General features: G+C 37.7%; 1 protein-coding gene across 11 annotated transcripts in view; it reads right to left on the bottom strand.

The window, feature by feature from the left end:
- The window catches only part of CIT (citron rho-interacting serine/threonine kinase), a 73,765-nt gene extending 59,842 nt beyond the window's left edge, over positions 1 to 13,923 (bottom strand). For 9 of the 11 annotated variants that reach the window (XM_027780874.2, XM_055794719.1, XM_055794721.1 and 6 more), the window contains exons 1-9: positions 13,647 to 13,799; positions 13,390 to 13,515; positions 12,041 to 12,182; positions 10,610 to 10,785; positions 9,153 to 9,254; positions 8,802 to 8,944; positions 8,143 to 8,236; positions 6,691 to 6,894; positions 5,371 to 5,524 (exon numbers count right to left, since the gene is read on the bottom strand). In XM_027780874.2, the coding sequence (XP_027636675.2) occupies positions 5,371 to 5,524; positions 6,691 to 6,894; positions 8,143 to 8,236; positions 8,802 to 8,944; positions 9,153 to 9,254; positions 10,610 to 10,785; positions 12,041 to 12,182; positions 13,390 to 13,485 (1,111 nt within the window). In that variant the 5' untranslated portion in view covers positions 13,486 to 13,515; positions 13,647 to 13,799. Of the gene's footprint in view, positions 1 to 5,370; positions 5,525 to 6,690; positions 6,895 to 8,142; positions 8,237 to 8,801; positions 8,945 to 9,152; positions 9,255 to 10,609; positions 10,786 to 12,040; positions 12,183 to 13,389; positions 13,516 to 13,646; positions 13,800 to 13,852 lie in introns of those variants that run through there. The other 2 variants (XM_027780873.2, XM_027780872.2) reach the window with 2 other exon arrangements.
- Between the last annotated feature and the right edge of the window lie 4,532 nt (positions 13,924 to 18,455).

Here is an 18,455-nt window from a genome sequence, read left to right as displayed (position 1 = left end):
GGTTTCCGTGGGGTTTTTAACATTGTCTTTGAAAACAGATACTGTCTAGCAGGTAAAGCAATAGACAAAGAAACAAACTATTCACTACCTCTGGGGAAGCCTAGAATCTTTCTTAAATAGGTAGCAAAAACCAACATAGCTGCCTTTTTATAATGGTATAAAAACGCTGTTACATGCTCCTCAGAGTTTGACAGATAACTTCATCTTTGAAAGAGTTACCTAGTGCCTTACTTCTCACCAGAGATTAGCTAAGAAGCTCTTAAGGAGTCATCTTCAAGCCCTTGCAATTAAAACCAAAGTCTTTCCTCTACCAACAATAAGAATTCCTAGTCAAACCACACGCATAACAGAAAATATAATTTAAATATGCCTAAAATCAGCATGCACATAAAAAGATTAAAAGCACTCAATAGGGGAACAATGGATACGAGAAGATAAAACTGAAGGCAAGACAGAGCAAACCTTTGGGGCTGGTGGGAAACTAAAGAGCACAATGTTTTAGACTACAGTTTCCTCTAATGTTTGATAAAAGATGTGAATGAAGAAAAATTACAAAACAATGAAAAAAATCATTTGCCCTCTATTTTGCATTCACTAAAAAATCTGACTGACAGTCCAAAAACTCTGCAACTTTGTAGTATAAGCTTGTTACAGTATTTGTATCAAGAAACAGTAGTGACTAAAAAGAAAACTTAAAACAGTCATTCCACAAAAACAGCTCTAGATGTGAAGTACTTCTGAACTGTCAACATCAACTGAAAATGAGAAGCAGAACTTCTTCAGAAGTTTCAGGACACTGGACAAAATCTCACTGAGGAAAAAGAAGGAATATCTTTAAAAGCAAGCTAGATCCACTCTGATTTTGTTAATTATTTGGTTGCTTCTTCATAGTCCTTTATTCCTAACACTAAGGAGTCCTTTGCCCAAAGCATCTGCAGAATAAAGAGAGTAGTCTTGTAATAAAAAAAAAAAAAGCTAAAACTGATGAGCAGTTTTGTTCTCAAATGTGGGTCACACAGTGACATAATGTCCAGTTACATTATTATTTCTTGCTTAAAATCAGAGGACTGTTGCACAAAAATACAGCATTTTCAGAACAAGATGAAGATTGGTGAATGCAAATACACGGATGTGCTTATCAGTTGCTTCTTTAAAGGGAAGAATCCTTTAGTGGAGGTCAAGATAAGACTCTAAGAACTGAATGTTAAAACCATTCCATTGCATCTGGCAAGGTGAAAGATTTTCATTTTTTTCAGGCTCACTCAAAAGGGAGGCAAAATCATTACTCAAAAAGACAGTAACACCAATGCTTCTACTCGAACAAACTGGTTGGGTATTAAGACCTCTTTCTGTCTCCGTTACGTTACAAACGAACGTACATATTCTGTTTACCATTTAAAGTATCTTGTAGAGAACTGTATGTTTTAAAAAAGCCAATTGCTTGCCTAGATACCTCCCCACTTGTGGAAGGATGTAACCCTCTTCCATCTGTTCCAAAGAATGACTTTCAGAGGAAAAGGGGGTGTTGTAGGTTGCTAAGTTAAGGAAAAAAAAAAAAACAAAAACCCCAAACTACCACACATACACTGCAGTACTTTAACCAGTTTATCATTAAGATTAGATATAATGTGTCTTATGGAAAAAAGCTTGCCTTTTTTTCCTTTTTTTTAACTCTGCACTAGTGTATGTATTTATGATTAGTTCAAGGAACATTGCCTTAATCAGGTCTTTCCATTCTTTCAAAATATTTTCATGCAAATTCAGAAAAGAGATACTGCGTTTCCCCTGGGACAGTGAAAAACTTAACTGAAATAGGAAATCTAAAGGAGATACAGAACATTTCTTAAGAATGAAAATGTGTCTTTTCTTGATCTACAAGGTGATCTATATATGCTTTCTGAGGAAAAGCATCCACACAGCCTAAGTAGGTTAGGCATTATTCTTCCTCAGGCTTTAAGAGGCCTATTTGAATAAAGCGTTATGGAAAAAAATAGAAAATAGAAAATCCAACTGATGTAATTTAAGGATGTTTTCTCTAAGACCACTTTAAAAAAAAAAAGGCATTATACTAGTTCTAGCCAATCTCCACGATATGATCTTAACATCTTTACTGTTCTGTCAAGACAATGATCCAACACATATATTTCTGTTAATAAAAGTCATCTTGAAGCTGACACGAAAGTGATCTCCACTCAGAGAAACAAGTCAACACATTTTTCTGAAGGCAAGCATTTAAATGAAACATCACGATGTTTAAATGTTACTGAATGACAATTTTGGGTTCATAAGGATAAGGAAGAGCCTTGGACTTAAGAACAATGAGATTTAGGTTTCTGCCTGTTTAATAGCAAAAGACAGCCTAAAAATCAGTCTGCAACACTTCCAAGTTCTTCTGTTTGCACAAGACACTAATTATTTTCTTCTCATATATATTGTTTCTTCATGCAAGTCCAAATACACCATTCCATTTTCAAGACCTCTTGGACTGCAGTTACAAAACAACTCTTAAAACAGAAGATTGTTTATGCTATACATATATATGGCTTAGATGACAATGTAAGTCTTCTGACCATCTCTCAGCTAACCTCAGCAGGCATATTTTTGGTTCAAATATAAACAGCTGATGTAATTTATGGATTTCAAACAGTGAAAGATGATGAACAAAATCCCCAAACTATATATAATGCAACCATGTTGCCAATAACACAAGTATTTCATTTCCCCATTCTCTACTTCTGATTTGAGATACTTATCAAGCAAACAGTTCCGTTACCAACTTTCCAGTTAAAATCCCGATCATTTAGCTGAAACACAGATAGAAATATGTTTATTCTACGTAAATAAATTTCAAAATATTTTCAGAAAATTGTCAAGTAAATCATCATAATCTTTTGAAAGTTTTGGGGTTTTCTGTTTGGTTGGGGTGGTGTCTGTTTTAGGGGACGGGGAGGAGGTGTTCGAAGCTTTATAAGTCAATCAATAGCAGAAATCAACAAATACAGAGGGCAGAATCCATAAAAATGTTTCAGTACAATACTCCAAAGAAGGGGAAAATTACCTGTTGAGACAGATTCAATTAAATCTGACTTTAGGTTTAATGATTTGATTCTGTATCTGTAACTTAAGAGCTGCTTCTGAGACACATGCTACTTGAAACAAGGGAAGCTGGGAGCTTTTTTAGAGGCAACTATCTTTTGGGAAGGTGTTTACTGAAAAGTCAGGTGTTTCCTAAGCTACCATAACAACAAAATGTAACACTGAAAAACCCCTTAATAACACATTCTTAACCAAAATCTGTTAAAATGGTTTGTTAAAAAAGGTTATCCTGGAACTCCCAGCACACTGACTTAAATACCTGCAAGGCAAGTGTACCAATTTTTCCCCTACCTTTTCCAGTCTCAAATATAAATAATATCATTGCTTTTATAGACTAGAGGAAAGTCTAATTGTGCTGACACAGAAATTATTTAACAGTCACAGAATCATTTAGGTTGGAAAAGACCCTTAAGATCACCGAGTCCAACATTCCACATATCCAAAATCTTTGACCAGATTAACTTGAGGTAGTGAGATTCTTTAATCTACACCTAAATCCTGTGACCTCTTCCAGCACTCACTGGTTTACTAATTTTCTCAGGCTGCCATTGCTCCAGTTAAACACCACTATCTGCAGAGGTCATGATAAGAAAGAAACCTTTAGCTTTTAGATAGCCCAGGTCAAAGCTGACAAGGGTTTTCAATAGAATGACAGTGACATCGCCCTGAATAAGCCAGCAAATGGAGAAGCACTGCAGAGAGCAAAGCCATAGGTGATCCATTGAATTTGTTACTAAAAGCAAGAAGACTGCTGTGTTTTGTGCTAGTTACAGTGGGGTTTTATGAAGTCTGAGACATAACAACGAAGTCAGGGGTCAAAACTGCATGAATCTTCACAGAAGTTAGGTCCAGATATTATACGGAATGATGCAATCCACAGGCCAGCTGCAGACAGAAATGCGATTTTTAAAATCCCAAATGATTATTTCAACATTATAATGACATCAGGGCTGCCTACCAGCTTGTCCATCAGTACCACTGTTGTCACATCAAATGGCAAAACACTCAATTAACTTGTGCAGTTGTGTGAATATTAGACAGACAATTGCCAAGGAAACACGAGAACATATGCTCACATGCCATTTTTTTCCAGATCTGAGATAATATGATACAAATGCAATAGAAAAATTTTAGAAACAGAAACTGGTGACTTAGGCAAAGGGCTCTGGGGGAAAAAGGCAGAGTGAGTTGAAGTGTGGGAAATCTATGCTAAAATGATGAAAATGACTCAAGGCGCAATGGCTCTCAAAGGGCAGAAACAATGGAATTTAACACAACAGCAGCTCCACAAGTTCAAAATTAATGAATCAACAGAAAAGTGAGTAAACATTCTGTGGAGCTTCCAGCTGAAGTGCAGAGATAGTCATCAAAAGTAGAAGCACTGGCTTAGCAATTTGTCATGGAAAATGGAGCACAATCATTGCTCTTACAGCGTATTTGATAAAGAATATAAGGCAGACATGTTCCTTGCACAGATAATCTTACAGTCCAAATAATTTAAAATACTATCAAACACAAGTCAGGCACTCATACATAGATCATCAAAGATCCGTGAAATATTTGCTTTTGCGATGGAGCTGGTGCCTCAGTACTTCCAGATACTAAATTCCATTGCTTCCCTAGTTTCATAAACAATTTTCTGCAAAGAAAATTACTACTTCATTTTCTTTATTCTATTTCTAGTGGAATGAACAGATTTTTGACAAAAAAAAAAAATCAGTCTTATATTAGACACATTAACTCTGAGGAAAAACACCAATGCCCCTATGACCGCTGACATTTTATCATCTACAGGAGCTAAAAAAAAATCACCACACCAACCAACCAACCTCAAGTGAAGTTGGATCACAAGATGAAAAGAGAGAATGCTGAAAATACAACAAAAAGTAATGAGATGAAGCCATAATTAAGCAAACTGAGGTGGATAAGGCCTGAAAGAACACACTGATGCATTTTAATCTGAGGAAGGACATGGAAAGGACCGTTTTGATTTTCCAGTCTAGTGCCTACAGTAATACGGCAATTGCATCAGAAATTCATATAGAAGTGTATTAAACTTCATCTTGCCTTACAATTTTCACCTGAGAGATGTTAACATATCCTATCCAAAAGCAAAAACGAATTGTTTTGTTAAAAATACCTGCTCCAGGACACAGTCCTTTCTTATTATGAATAACTATTCAGATCAAACACACTTAAATACACACATTGTACAAATTTTCATGTCCCCCAAGGAAACAGGAATTGTTACAAACACAGTATTATTCTACTTACAGTTACGGATATTATCCCAGTCAATTTTAGAAAAAAATGGATGGCAGCACAGTCCCTCATAACCTAATCTTTCCTTCTGCCCACAAAGCAGACTCTGGATCAGATCAAGAAATTCACTACTAACTTTCACATCCTCTGGGAACTTCAGAAATCTCTGCATTAGAAAGAAAAGAATTTCTGCTTAGTAGGAAAATGGTCTGAGAACAGTAAGATTAAGTTTCATTTTTCTGAGATATGCCAAGCACAAAGGATAATTATTTATAGCATACAAATAAAAGTATTGTGCTTTTTTCCAAACAGGATTTTATATGCATTTACTGCAGTAAAGATAAGAAAAACAACCATTCCCTATCAGACAAATGGTAGTCCCGGATCACTCTCTCATGTTAACAATGGCCAATGGCAAACACAAACGAAGAGTACCACAAAACGCTTCCCCAGAAATTTTTTTTAATTTTTTGAACCAGGGATAATGTCTTTGTGTTTACCAAATCTCAATGGATTCTTCTCCTATGAATTTTTCTAGTTGCTCCTTAAGCACACATAAACAGTCAGTAGTTGCAAACTTACTCCCCAGCATGAGAACGTGCTACAAGAAGTATCCTTTTCTGTTGTAACGTAGTTACTGCTGGCTCCTTTCATTTGATGCCCCTAATTCCCATATTAGAAGAGATAACAGGTACACATTATTTGCTCACTTCCACTCAGCTACACATGATTATTTTCTTTCTTTTTTTCTTTCCTACTAACTCCCACCATTCTATGTTTTTCAGGCTGTTATGAAGAACTAAACTGACATTTGCATAGATCATAACATCAAGATACTGTTCTTGAGCCCACCACTGGGTAAAGTTGGGGTACTTTTCCCTTCATATACATTGGTTTAAACTTATTTACACTAAATTTCATGTGATGTTTTAATCATGCAGACACTCAATATCCTCAAGTCTTCCTGCAGCTCTTCATAGCTAACCCTTGCCTTTACTATCCACAAACACTTAGTAAGATGCAGAAACTTTATCAATTCACAATTGTTCCTTTCAATTTCTCTTCTAGATTATTTTGGAAATGCTGCAATTATAGTTGCCAGCTACATCTCTTTTAATTCATGCACTGCAGATGGTTATTTTTAGACACCTGTTACAAAAAATAACTTGATATCTACAATACATAGACATATAGAAATATAAAGCATATATTCTAATTATTTTATGAACATGGCAAAGTAAGAGAGATTTGTAAGCTTCCCTTCTCAACCGTCAAAACATAGCCTTTAGTTACAGCTTTTTTAGACAAGAACACGGGAGGAATCCTCTTTACCTGGAAGTTCATGATGTTATTGAAAGTTTTTGCTGTAGTTCCTTCAGCAAACGGAGATCGTCCATAGATCATTTCATACGCAATGACTCCTAGGGACCACCAGTCACATTCTGGACCATAAGAAGCTTTGCCATCTCCATTCAATCCCAATAGCATTTCTGGTGCAATGTAGTCAGGTGTGCCAACAGGTAGCTTGGCATTTGCCTAGAAGCAAAGATATATCAAGTGAAATTACAGCACTTTCTGTTCATTTTGATTTTGGTAATAAACCAAATCTTTTCTCTTCTGCCCCTCTCCCCCTTTTTTTTTCCTTTTTCTTTTTTTAATGAGACACAATTTTGAGCCCTCCAAGTAAATTTTAAACTAAGTGATTTTAAGCAAGGCTATTAAGCAAGAAAGTGCAAGGTTAAGGAAACTGCTGATAAAGAAACAGAAAGCAAACTATTTAGTATAAAAAGTCAAATTATCAGAGATATCTGTTACTAGAAAGTACAAACAGCTGAAGTAGAAAAGCAGCCTTCTAAAAAGCACAGGATTACTAAACACTAAGTTTTAAGCAGTGTACATACTCTAGCAGTACTGTTTCTACTACTGTTAACAGGGACATCATAGCTGAAATTTCAAAAATAGTCAAATTTAGACATAAACATGACCTTGCCTTCATTCCATTCAGTGTCAACCCTGCCTTTCTACCTTGTGTTCATGATCAGCAAAGTATCTGAATTTTTGGAATGCTTAGAAAAGGTAATTCAGGAGTCAAAAATGCAATAATTTTTGCACCAAGTGGCATAAAGAATGGAACAAAACAGCAGGCAGACTAACACAAAAACCTGAAGACAACTAAAAAGGTAGTAAGAAAAAAATTAAAAGAAAAATGCAATGCAGAGAAGACTGGAAAGGGTAGAACAGGGAAAACAAAATACTGAGTCACAGTAATAAGAAAAAGCTACAAAAAAGTAAAAATTATAACACAAGACAGGAATCTGGCATAGAACTTCATATTCTTGCTAACTACATTTTAATTTCAAATTATCATTTGAAGTTGTATGCAGTTACCTAAATTTACCAGTAACTTATAACAACAAATGATTTTCAGTCCAATTATGAACAATTATAAATCCATGTCCTTCTTTAAACACAGCATTGAACAGTATGGTTTTTTATTGTATGATTTTTATATTGTAATGCAGCACCATGAGAAAGTAAACCTGCCTCTACCTTGTGTATTAAAATTTTAATAAGCAATTATGTATCTATTGAGAGCTACAAAAAATCTCAAGCTCACATTTGAAAAGCCATTCATAAATGGAAAAATATGTTGTGATAGATTCCATACTGGACAAGAAAGGCAGAAGAACAAGGTGTAATCAAGGAAAGATGTAATGTTAGTTTTCCTTTTTTGATTGGACCACCCAAACAAGCCGTAGACAAAGTTCAAATCCAGATTATTACCGTTTTGTTCACTGTCATTTTGGCAGCTGACCCAAAGTCCACCAGTTTAATGTGTCCTGTTCGGTCAATAAGAACATTCTCTGGTTTGATATCTCTGTAAGCAAGAAAGCAGTCAGTACCTTTCCATGCCATTCCCCACTGTTACATCTAGATAACAAGATATAGATTTATTGAACTCCAATATGATTTGAAAATGCATACAGTAACAGCCTTCAAACTTTGATATGATCTTTAGAAAACTGTGATATTTAACTACTCCAACATCCTATACTGCCCTGTTCACCAATCAGCCCACAACAAGTTTTAACAATTACACTGATTTCCTGTACTACTTGGTGCTAAAAGCAACCATCTCTGGAAAAGATTTTTATTTTTTATACAGCAACATTAGGGCTTCTTTTTACTAAGCCTCCAGAAAAAATATGTAACAATCCTTTCTTGATATTAGTTTGAACTTTACATCAAAGTCAATGCCTTTAGCTACAATTATAGTTGGACTCTGATTTAATTTTCTAATTTTCTCATCTGATACAGCATGTGAAATACTGTCCTGAAAGAGGATGGAACATAAAAAATCACAACAAGAATGCATCATTCCAGAACACTTTTCTGGAATGATACTGATCAAATATGTGCACTGCAAAGCAACCTTTACCTACCGGTGGACATAACCCATCTGATGGACACTGTGAATAGCCAAAATCAACTCTGCAAGATAAAACTGCACCATACTCTCATCTAGCTGGTCTCCATATCGGTTTAAGAGTGACAGTAAGTCCCCTCCAGGATGATACTCCATAACCTACATAAAATTTTAAAGGAACAGATATAGCTCATATATAGAAAAGATACTCCATTCAACCCCATATTACACTGGACACATATCAAACAGTGACACATAATGCAGGAAAATTTACAGAAGATAAGCACATTTCAACCATCATGCTCTTCAACATAACAATGGCAATAGTGCTCAACAGAGGAGAAAAGAAACGAAGGCTAGGCATTACCAAGTAGAGATTTTTCTTGTCTTGAAATGCATATTGTAACTGTGGAATCCATGGGCTGGTGCTCTGAGATAATACACTGCGTTCTTCCTCAAAAAATGACACCTACAAAAAAAAAGAAAGTCTTCAGCTATATCATGATGCAACTGAGTTAGAATATATTAGAATCCCCTAGTTTCAGAAAGATTTGAGTCTGTGCCAAAGGCACACATCAGAAAAAAATTAAATGACACAGAAAATATTAAATGTTATTTCCTTGTGATGTGCACCTTTAAAAAAGTAATTTTACTCCTCCGTGTTCCCTGTTACCCTCCCACCTTCTGTTGTCTAGCTTGCTTTCAAGTGAACTGTGCCTGCAGCAAAGGCCAGCTTCCCTTCCAAGCTGGTGAAGCATCCACAAGTCCAGAGTGCAATTTTGGTTGACTCCATCTGGACTAGCCCTAATAAAATAAAACTACTCTCAAAAGAACCAGATAAGAAGAGAAGCTAGAGCAATTACAGGGTAGCACCTTACAGCTAATTCAGTCATAAATTAATTGGAAGGTATTGAAACACAAGGCACTCTTGAAATCATACTCTAGCAACTGTTTAATTATTCAGATGTATAGTATAGCCAGACAAGAAATTAATTTTCTTACAGAGATACTGCAAGTTCATTTAGATCAACATTCCCTACTTTCACTGACCCACGCTCAACGAGACCAAGCAAGTGTCATATTGAGGGCAGCATCATACTTTGCTTTCTTATCAACCTATGACATCGCAAGAGTAATTTTAGTTTATCTTCATTTCTGATAGCCATAAACAATGCTAAGGGATGTCAGATGCAGGCTAACTGCACCATATATTGGGAACAACTGATGCTGATATTGCTGTATAAATTCACGAGGTCTTCATGGAGTATCTCTGTCCTACTTGTCATCTCATGTCAGTGAAAGATTAACTTCCGTTTCTCACCAAACTACGATAACAACCTCCATTATCCCTTTTTTAAGTTTTCAAGTAACACATTTCTCAAGCTAGTGAGAGGCTCTCCATAAAAATCCAGTCACCACAGTTTGCCTTCACACCCACTCTTGACATTCTACATTGCTCTTTAAAATAAAAAAAAAAAAAACCTTAATGAATAGATTGCCTAAAAATTCAAGCCATCATCAAACTGATCAATACTGATCCACTATTTTCTTCATCTGTCTTTTCCTGTCTTACAATTAGATGGTAAGCTCTTTAAGACAAGGGCCATTATTTTTTTGGATGGCACTTCAACCAATAGATTCATAGTCTACGGCAACAGTTTTTAAACACAGCAGAACTACACACAAATATACTACTTCACTGCAATGCAGGACAATCCTTCTCAAGGTAAACTTTTAACTTAGTTCTAATAGTAGTGACAAAAAGGAAGTATTCAACAAATTGTAATTCATCCATCTACTGTCATAACGGAAAAATATACATACATTCTCCTGTGCCAACAAGGACTCCTTGCTCATCACCTTCATAGCATATACATCACCAGTAACTTTCTCTCTTACTACTTTTACATCTGCAAAGTGACCACAGCCAACCACACTCTTTACTTCAAAATCCTTCATGCTGGGTTGCAATTCCTTTAATTCAGCTATAGTCTCTGCATCTATAAAACCAAAAAATTTATTTTTATGTTAGCCAACTGGCATTTCGTAACAGACACATCATCAAAAATGGGGACTAAAACAACAAAAAACCCAAAACATTTTGTTCCAAACTCTCAGGAAATGTTAAATCATTACAGAATATGCTTCTCAAAAAAACCCAGTATGCATAAGAACTAGAAAAAGACTGTATTAATGCACAGTTAAGACTGAAATACAGTACATACAAAAAAAAAATCAGGAAATGTTAAGATAGTTCCCATAGCAACCATAATTCTGTCCCATTCATAACATCATAGGCTGATAGCCTCTTCTGTTTCTAAATTCTTTCCAACCATCCTTTACCAATACAAAGTATATTTTCTAAATACGAGGGCTTTACCCAGCCAAGTTCTACCAGTCAAGTGGCAGGGTTTTCTTCTCTGCCTGTGGGAGGCACTAGTCCATTGTCTAACAAATAATTGTAGACATTTATTTCAGATACTCAGTTCAGGTTTTCCATTAACTAGTTTCAACCATCACGCACTGTGATAATCAATTGCTCGTGGTAGATGTTCTAAAAATTCTTCAGACTAGCAGAAAATTACTCTCCACTAATAATATCTAGAAACTGTTAGACAGAACTATTACAGAGTGCATGGTAAGTTACTTTCATCCAAATGGCTTTCTAGTATATCTTAATGAAAAAAATTGATGAAAATTGATGAAAATCTAAGCACAATATCAGTAAACTATTTACTCCATCAGAAATTATGTTTCTGAAGCACACAATTAACATTCACAAGTTATGCATACAAAATTCAGGTGACACATGGAATCCAAAAGCTTACTTCAAGCTGAAAAAGCCAACGATTACCAAGTTCCTTTCTAGAATTTTTTTTTCCTCATACCTCTAGTCACCATCCTGCTCTTGACATCTGACATCCTTCTGTGGTGCATACTTGGAGCTTTGCTGTATGTACTACTCAGAAACTTTTAAAGTGCCTCCTTAACTATAAGTATAGTACAGACTAAAAAGGATGCACGTTCGAGTCACAGCACTTCAAAAGACACTTGCACTTGACATTTTTGAACCTGAACAAAGCCTTTACTAAGATTGCCAAGATCCCCTTTGCAATGTTGGGTCTGCCCACAAAACATCAGATGCTCAAAGTCCTGGGTTACAATCATTAATGAATCAAAGCAAATAAAGCATTATTCAAGCATTCAGATTCTAAAGAAAAAATGACACCTGAAAATTAGTCTAAACAAACTTACACTTTCTGACAAAGTTGCCAACATGTTTAATTTTCATTAACGTGGGGTTTCTGCATTCTTCAAAGAGAACGAATAAAGAATCAAGGATGCCTTCCCGGGAGAGAGGAGACATCTGCTGTTGAGTCACAAAGAGTGGCTTCCCCTGTTAAGAAAAAGAAGCAACAGCAGATGGAGTCTCAGACAACAATGAAAAGCCTCAAATCAATAACATATGTATAGAGCAGATTATATATTATCCATTTAAAAATCACTACTTCAGAAATTAGACAAATTATACAGAAGTGTAAGGTAAATATATCAACTTACTGTCTTAATGGCAATAGCTAGAGGTATTTTATTTTTAGACAAAACAATCCTCTAAAGATTGTTAAAGTTCAAATGACAGCTTTCTTGGAACGATGTACATCCCACTGATGACTCTGATCTCATTGGCTTTTTTCTTGACATTGTACCATGTGGGTTTTTTTCATGATACAAGTAGTTTAAGCAATCAGCATCAATATTAGCTCTAGATGGAAAAGCTGCTGAATTTCAGATGATCAAATAGCACCTGGTTACATAAATCCACCTCATGACAAACCCTCAGCTACATCACCCAGGAAAAAAATGGGGATTACAGGACACAATGCAACATTGCATCTTTATGTGGGAAAATCCACTCAGGCTAAAACATCAACAGATACACATAAACCTATGACAAGCCACTATCTGCTGAACTTTGTGCAAACTCGGTACACACTTTGAACTTCAACTAATTATCCCTTTCTCTTACTCCTTCCTCCTGTTATAGTTGAATTGAAATAACTAGAGCCTGAATTAAATTCACTAAGTATTTATTAAGGCAGGAAAGCAAAAACAGCACTGGGCGGCCGGGGAGTCACAGCTCCATCCAGGCTCGCAAATTCCAACAAGTATCACAGCCCTTTTATCCTCAACTTCAAGGCTGGTTGGCTGGTTTAAGCAAACAGTTATGCTTTCAATCACGTAGCAAGAAGCTGTATATTGCAAAACTAATCTATTTTTACACTAAGGTCTAAACAAAGACAAAAGTTGTCATAGTAACATGAGATTATGGTTTAACATTTGCCTTTAGAAAGTATATCTTGCAACCTCATGGTTAAGTCTTTTCTCACCAGACAGAACATTCTCAAATCTGTTGCAGCAAGATTGTTCCTTTTATTGAAACCCCATTTGATCAGCAAATTACCCTTAGTTACTTATTACACTCCAAAGGACCACACAGGCATGCTTTGAGTGTCCACGCTAACAAGCAAAACTGTATTTTCATACACCGGGTATGGACGCAGATGAAACTGAGATCAGCTAATCCCAGGCCAGATGCTCTTTACCTGAAAGAGCAGATTGAGCCGAGAAACTCGGCTGGTGATGGGCTCCATCGGTCCTGCTTCTGCCGGGTTTCGGGCACCGCATTTAAACTTCAGCATCTTTAGAGATTATCGTGTGTCAAAGATCACCTGAAAAAAAGAACAGGGACTTTCAAGCAGAGGCACGCGAATGGCTTACTTTAAGAAAAGGGGGATGGGGGGTGTGGGTTATAACTTAAGTAACTTGTATTTCCTTAGAGGTAAAAATTTATTAAAACTACCGAGCCTGAACGCGTCCGGAGTGCCACAGCAGTTAAGGCGGTGTGGGGAGCGGCGGGGGGAAGGACAGGCTGCGGAGGGAACACCAACCCTGAGGGCGCAGAACCCGCGCTGCCATCAGCCGCCGCCCCGGCCCGCGCTTCTCCTCACGCCACCGGCGCGAGCCCCGACCTCCAGCCATCCCACAACCCCCCGCGCCGCTGCCCACCTGCCGCCCCGCTTTACCGCCATCCCGGTTTGAACGGAGCAAGGGCGTGCCGCGGCGAGCATCACTTCCGATGACGCTCACCGGGCGCCCCCTGCTCAGCCAATCCCGAGGCCGGCCTGGCGGGCGCGCAGTCGTCAGTTGCCGCGGCTGCCGCGGGGGAGCGGCCGAGGCCCCTGGGGACGTCAGCTGTGCGTCACTCCGCCGAGCGGGCCGTTAACGGTTGTAACCGCCACGGTAGCGGTCTGGCCGGGCCGCCGGGCAGCGTGGGGCTTCCCCCGCGCTGGGGCTGGCAGCCGCCCGCCCGCTGACCCAGACCTGGCGGGAGGGCGGGGGCTCTGCCGGGGCGCGGCGGGGAGACGCTGCCGTGTGCGGCCGCTGCTCTGCTCTCACGGGTGTGTTCCCGTAAAGTGTGTGCGGCTTGTTCTGTATGTTACCTCTGCCTTTTTTTTTTTCTCTTCTTTTTTTTTTTTTTTTTTTTTTCCCTGCCTTTGCCAAATCTTAAAAGGCCAAAATGACTCGCTCCTAATAGCTCTGACTGGAGCTGGTTCAACTGTAGACTAGGCGTCATAGCTGGCAGCAGCTAACCGCCAGGTAGGACAGCCAGAGGGGAAATAAAAATGTTCTCCAAAGCTTTAAATTTTCCTCTGTAAAATGATCGTTTGACCTTCATGTCCCAATTTATGGGTTTTTTAATTGATATGTGTGGCCATTTTATTCATATATGGGGTAATTAGCTTTCAAGTGAAGCATCAGTGAAAATGTTCCAGCTCTGGCATCCCCTCCAATGTGCCTACGTGCCACCCATCAAAATGCTAAGTGGAATGCAGCATGACCTTGTTTAACAGTGGATCAGTGCAGTGATGTCAGTGGAGAACATCAGCGTGAAGCATTGATGGTATCTGGAAACATCACAGTTATGCAAAAACCAGGATGCTGTTTCAAAGTACAGTTTGTTGGCAGGATTTAAGCTGGTAACAAATCTAGGTGATGGGGGTTCCTTGAATATAATCATATTGCTGTGTAGAGGTATAAAATGATATTTTGCTCTCCAGCAATTATTTTAATTATGCTAATAGTAGGTTGGCATCTAGCTGATGAAGTAATACACTGATGGATTTATTATATTATGACTTTATACAAATTATTTTACAGATCTACGCTTCCTTCCACCTCTTCCAGACCACTCCTGGAACACTGACATATTTTTAGTGTATTCCTTATCTCAAACTTACATATCTGGGTTCATTTCAAGTTATTAAACCTGAAAGAGTTTTTAAAATCTGATTTATTGCCTACCAGCTGCACTGCCAATTTGCTTTTTGGATTCTACTCAGGACACTGTCATTGTGTATGTCTCATCCACAACTGCATTGCACAGGAAAGATCAGCTTTTAAGAAGTGCAGTAAAGAGCTTCCTTCCTTTTCATAAACTTGTGAATTTTCACGCTAATGCATTTTAGTAAAGTGGCACATCCTACCTTGATACTTGGAACCCTGTTATGTCTAAGGGTGCTCTGTCCTAGATTTTGGACAAGTCTTAATTGTCTGCCATTCAAACTAAGAGGAGAACTTCAAGCTCCTCTGCCTTTCACTTTCTCCAGATTACCTTCTGCTGCACAACTGCTCTTGGCCCCCCTCTCTTCTGTTACAATTACTGTTAAATATCCACACTGTTTCTAATGCCACCTAGAGAAAATTACAGTTTCTGTAGATTAGATTTAGAAAAGGGGGGAAGCAGAAGAGCTGGGTTCTCTTTCTGACAGCTCATCTCCATATTGTGTTGAATAACAAGGTGTTGCTGATTCTCTTTCCACCTTCTCTGCAAGATAGTGTAAAACAGCTGATCCACAAACCAGGTGAGGAGATGGGTCAGTCATTAAGGGTTTAATCTCACCCACGTTAGGCTACACTTTCCCTTCTCCAACATTAACACTAGCTCCGGGTCTCCTACACAGTATCCCAAATTTCACCAGCCAGGTGAACTGTTTGGGTAACAAATCTGCCTCAGTTGAGTAACTGACCTCTCAAATGCCCAGCAAGTTCAACAATTGTATGAGTTTAGCTGCTATGATTTTCATGTTTATAACTTAATTCTTCCAAATAAAGATTTCTTTTTTTCATACGGCTGACTGCTTGCAAGCAAGGAAGCTGGTTGTTAAAATCATTGTTTGGAACACACAGTTTTCCGTGTAATTTAGGTGTGGGCTCAAGTTAATGAGTTCCCTTTAAGGAAGTCCTTAAACATATTTTGCTGAAAGAAGCCAAGTGGTAGAAGATCACTTACTGGTTTTTCTTCTTTGTCGGTGTGTAAAAGACTCACATAAGCAAGAATGTCTAGCAGAAAAATGAAATAGTAGCATAAAAATACAGCTGCACCAGAACAATTAGCAAACATTAAGAAAAGAAGCTGAAGTGGCGGTTGAGGGAACTAGGGGAAAGAGAGAAAAGCTGTGCAGTTTCAGTGATAAAACCTCAGTACCCGTTTCTGATGTCTCAAATAAAAATAAATAAATACCTTTTCAGAAGAACACATACTTTGTTTTTCTTTAAATTGGCGATCTGAAGTCTTCCAAGTAAAAGTGATGATTTCTTCATACTTCTGATACTTTTATCAAGAGCAATTGTAGTACGCTAGTTCTTTGTCTTTATAATGGTCAAATTAGAGATCACTTCTTAATCTTCACAGCTACTCCTGTGGATAACCTCACTGGAAGGATCATCAGCAGACCTGCGGTTGTATAAAACAAGGGCTTATTCTCCACTATTAAATTAATAGGTCATTCAAAAGTGTAACAGAATAAATAGCTCTATGATTTTCCCTGAACAGGTCCCAATATGGTGCTCAACATGTTTTGACATCTCACCATGCACTGAATTGGTTACCATCTGTTTGGCATTTTTATTATAAGAGTAGGGGTTTCCCTTTATTTCCTTGGCCAAAATTCTCCACCTTCCTGCTGTTGTATACTGTGCCAAGGTGACTGTGTTCCAAAGATTGCTTGTCACTGTAACACCCTTCAGGCTTGCTCGGGGTCTAAGACACTAAGTAAATGTAAAAGACTGGGCATGCAGGTATGCCAACTTTTTGCCAAGAACCTGGCACTCAGATTCTCATCCAAACTGCCATATTTTAATGGGCAGAGAGATGCCAAATCCCCCCTAACACCATCTGGCTGTGAACTTCTGTATTTACAGCAGCATCTCTCTTAAATATCTTTATCTTTAGAGCAGCAAGACCGTCGTGACTGCTCCCAGGATGCTAACTTCCTGAGATTTACATATGGCTAGAATGTAATAAAAAAGGCTTGTACTATCACAATTCTAAGAGCTAAGCATGACCAAAAAACTTTTTTGTCCTACCTGGGAAATTTCTTCAAGTCTGGTTTTTCCAAACTTTAATGCTTATCTATTCATGGAAACTGGTAGCAGTTTGCAACCAACTTCCAGAGTACGTGGACCTCAGAAATCATGTTCTTCAGTGATTCATTTGTCAAGTGTTATGGCTGGCCTTTACCATAGCTGATCTATATGCATATGAAAACACAGAATTAATTATCCATTCTCACCTCTATCCTTTTCTCTTAACTTACCAGTCTTTAAAAGACCTTGTAATAAACCAAGCTCTTCCGTTTTTTTTTCCTAGCCCTAACCCTGATCATAGCCAGGTTACCCCTTTCTGTATCAAAATAAAGGGTTAGACTTGGCTGACTCAAAAACCATCATAAACCCTTACTCTCACCATTGCTTAATGGAACCTAAACAATCCTTAGATCGTAGGCACATTTTTTACTACTTTCTTTTCCTAAACGACCACAAAATATGCAGCTTGGATGTAATAGTCACACACACTACAGGGGACAGAAATATTTGTACAATACATCTTCAGGAATAACAGTTACGGAAGAGGTAAGTAGATTCCTTTTCAGAGAAAGATATGAAGGCAAAGAGAAATAATCACCAGGAAAACAAATATATTGTCTTTCCTTCTGCAGTATTTTTAATTTCCTCCTTAGAATTTTTGGAAGACGACCACTCTGCATTCTCCTAGGATAAGCAGAAAGGAAATGGAACATTAAAAGACCTAACTGGCTGTTAGGTGTTTCTTCCATAGACTTCCACTAGAAGTTAGGTACATAGCTACATCTGACAATACACTTCAAGGTTCTTTTGACTGAAATATTAAGGAACTTTTTTGTTTGTATTAGCAATATGCTAATGATAATATTATGTAAGTGCTAATGTTCACTGGGGGGGCTTTGTTACACTTTTTTTAAAAAAATAAATCTGTATATTTATAGAAGTAAAATACATTTAAATAGAACTATTTCAAATATACATGGTAGCCTTCCTATCAGATACATAGCCATTATTTATTTATTTATAAGAATGCACATGTGATGCTCTTCACACCTAATCCCAGTTCTAAGGATACCTCATCCCAGCATACACTTTTGAGTGACTACCCATGTTTTCTTACCAAACTCTTCTAACATACAGCCATATATTGAATATCCTTGTAAGCCAAAACATAATCATGCTAAATTTCTGGTGTGACCAAAATGAAATGATAACTGAATTGGGTCACTAACAATCTTTTTTATGT

Source organism: Falco peregrinus, chromosome 2 (genome assembly GCF_023634155.1).
Source record: "Falco peregrinus isolate bFalPer1 chromosome 2, bFalPer1.pri, whole genome shotgun sequence".
NCBI classification, from domain to species: Eukaryota; Metazoa; Chordata; class Aves; order Falconiformes; family Falconidae; genus Falco; species Falco peregrinus.
The sequence above is the reverse complement of the archived record's forward strand: the minus strand, read 5'-3'. Positions and strand labels throughout refer to the sequence as shown.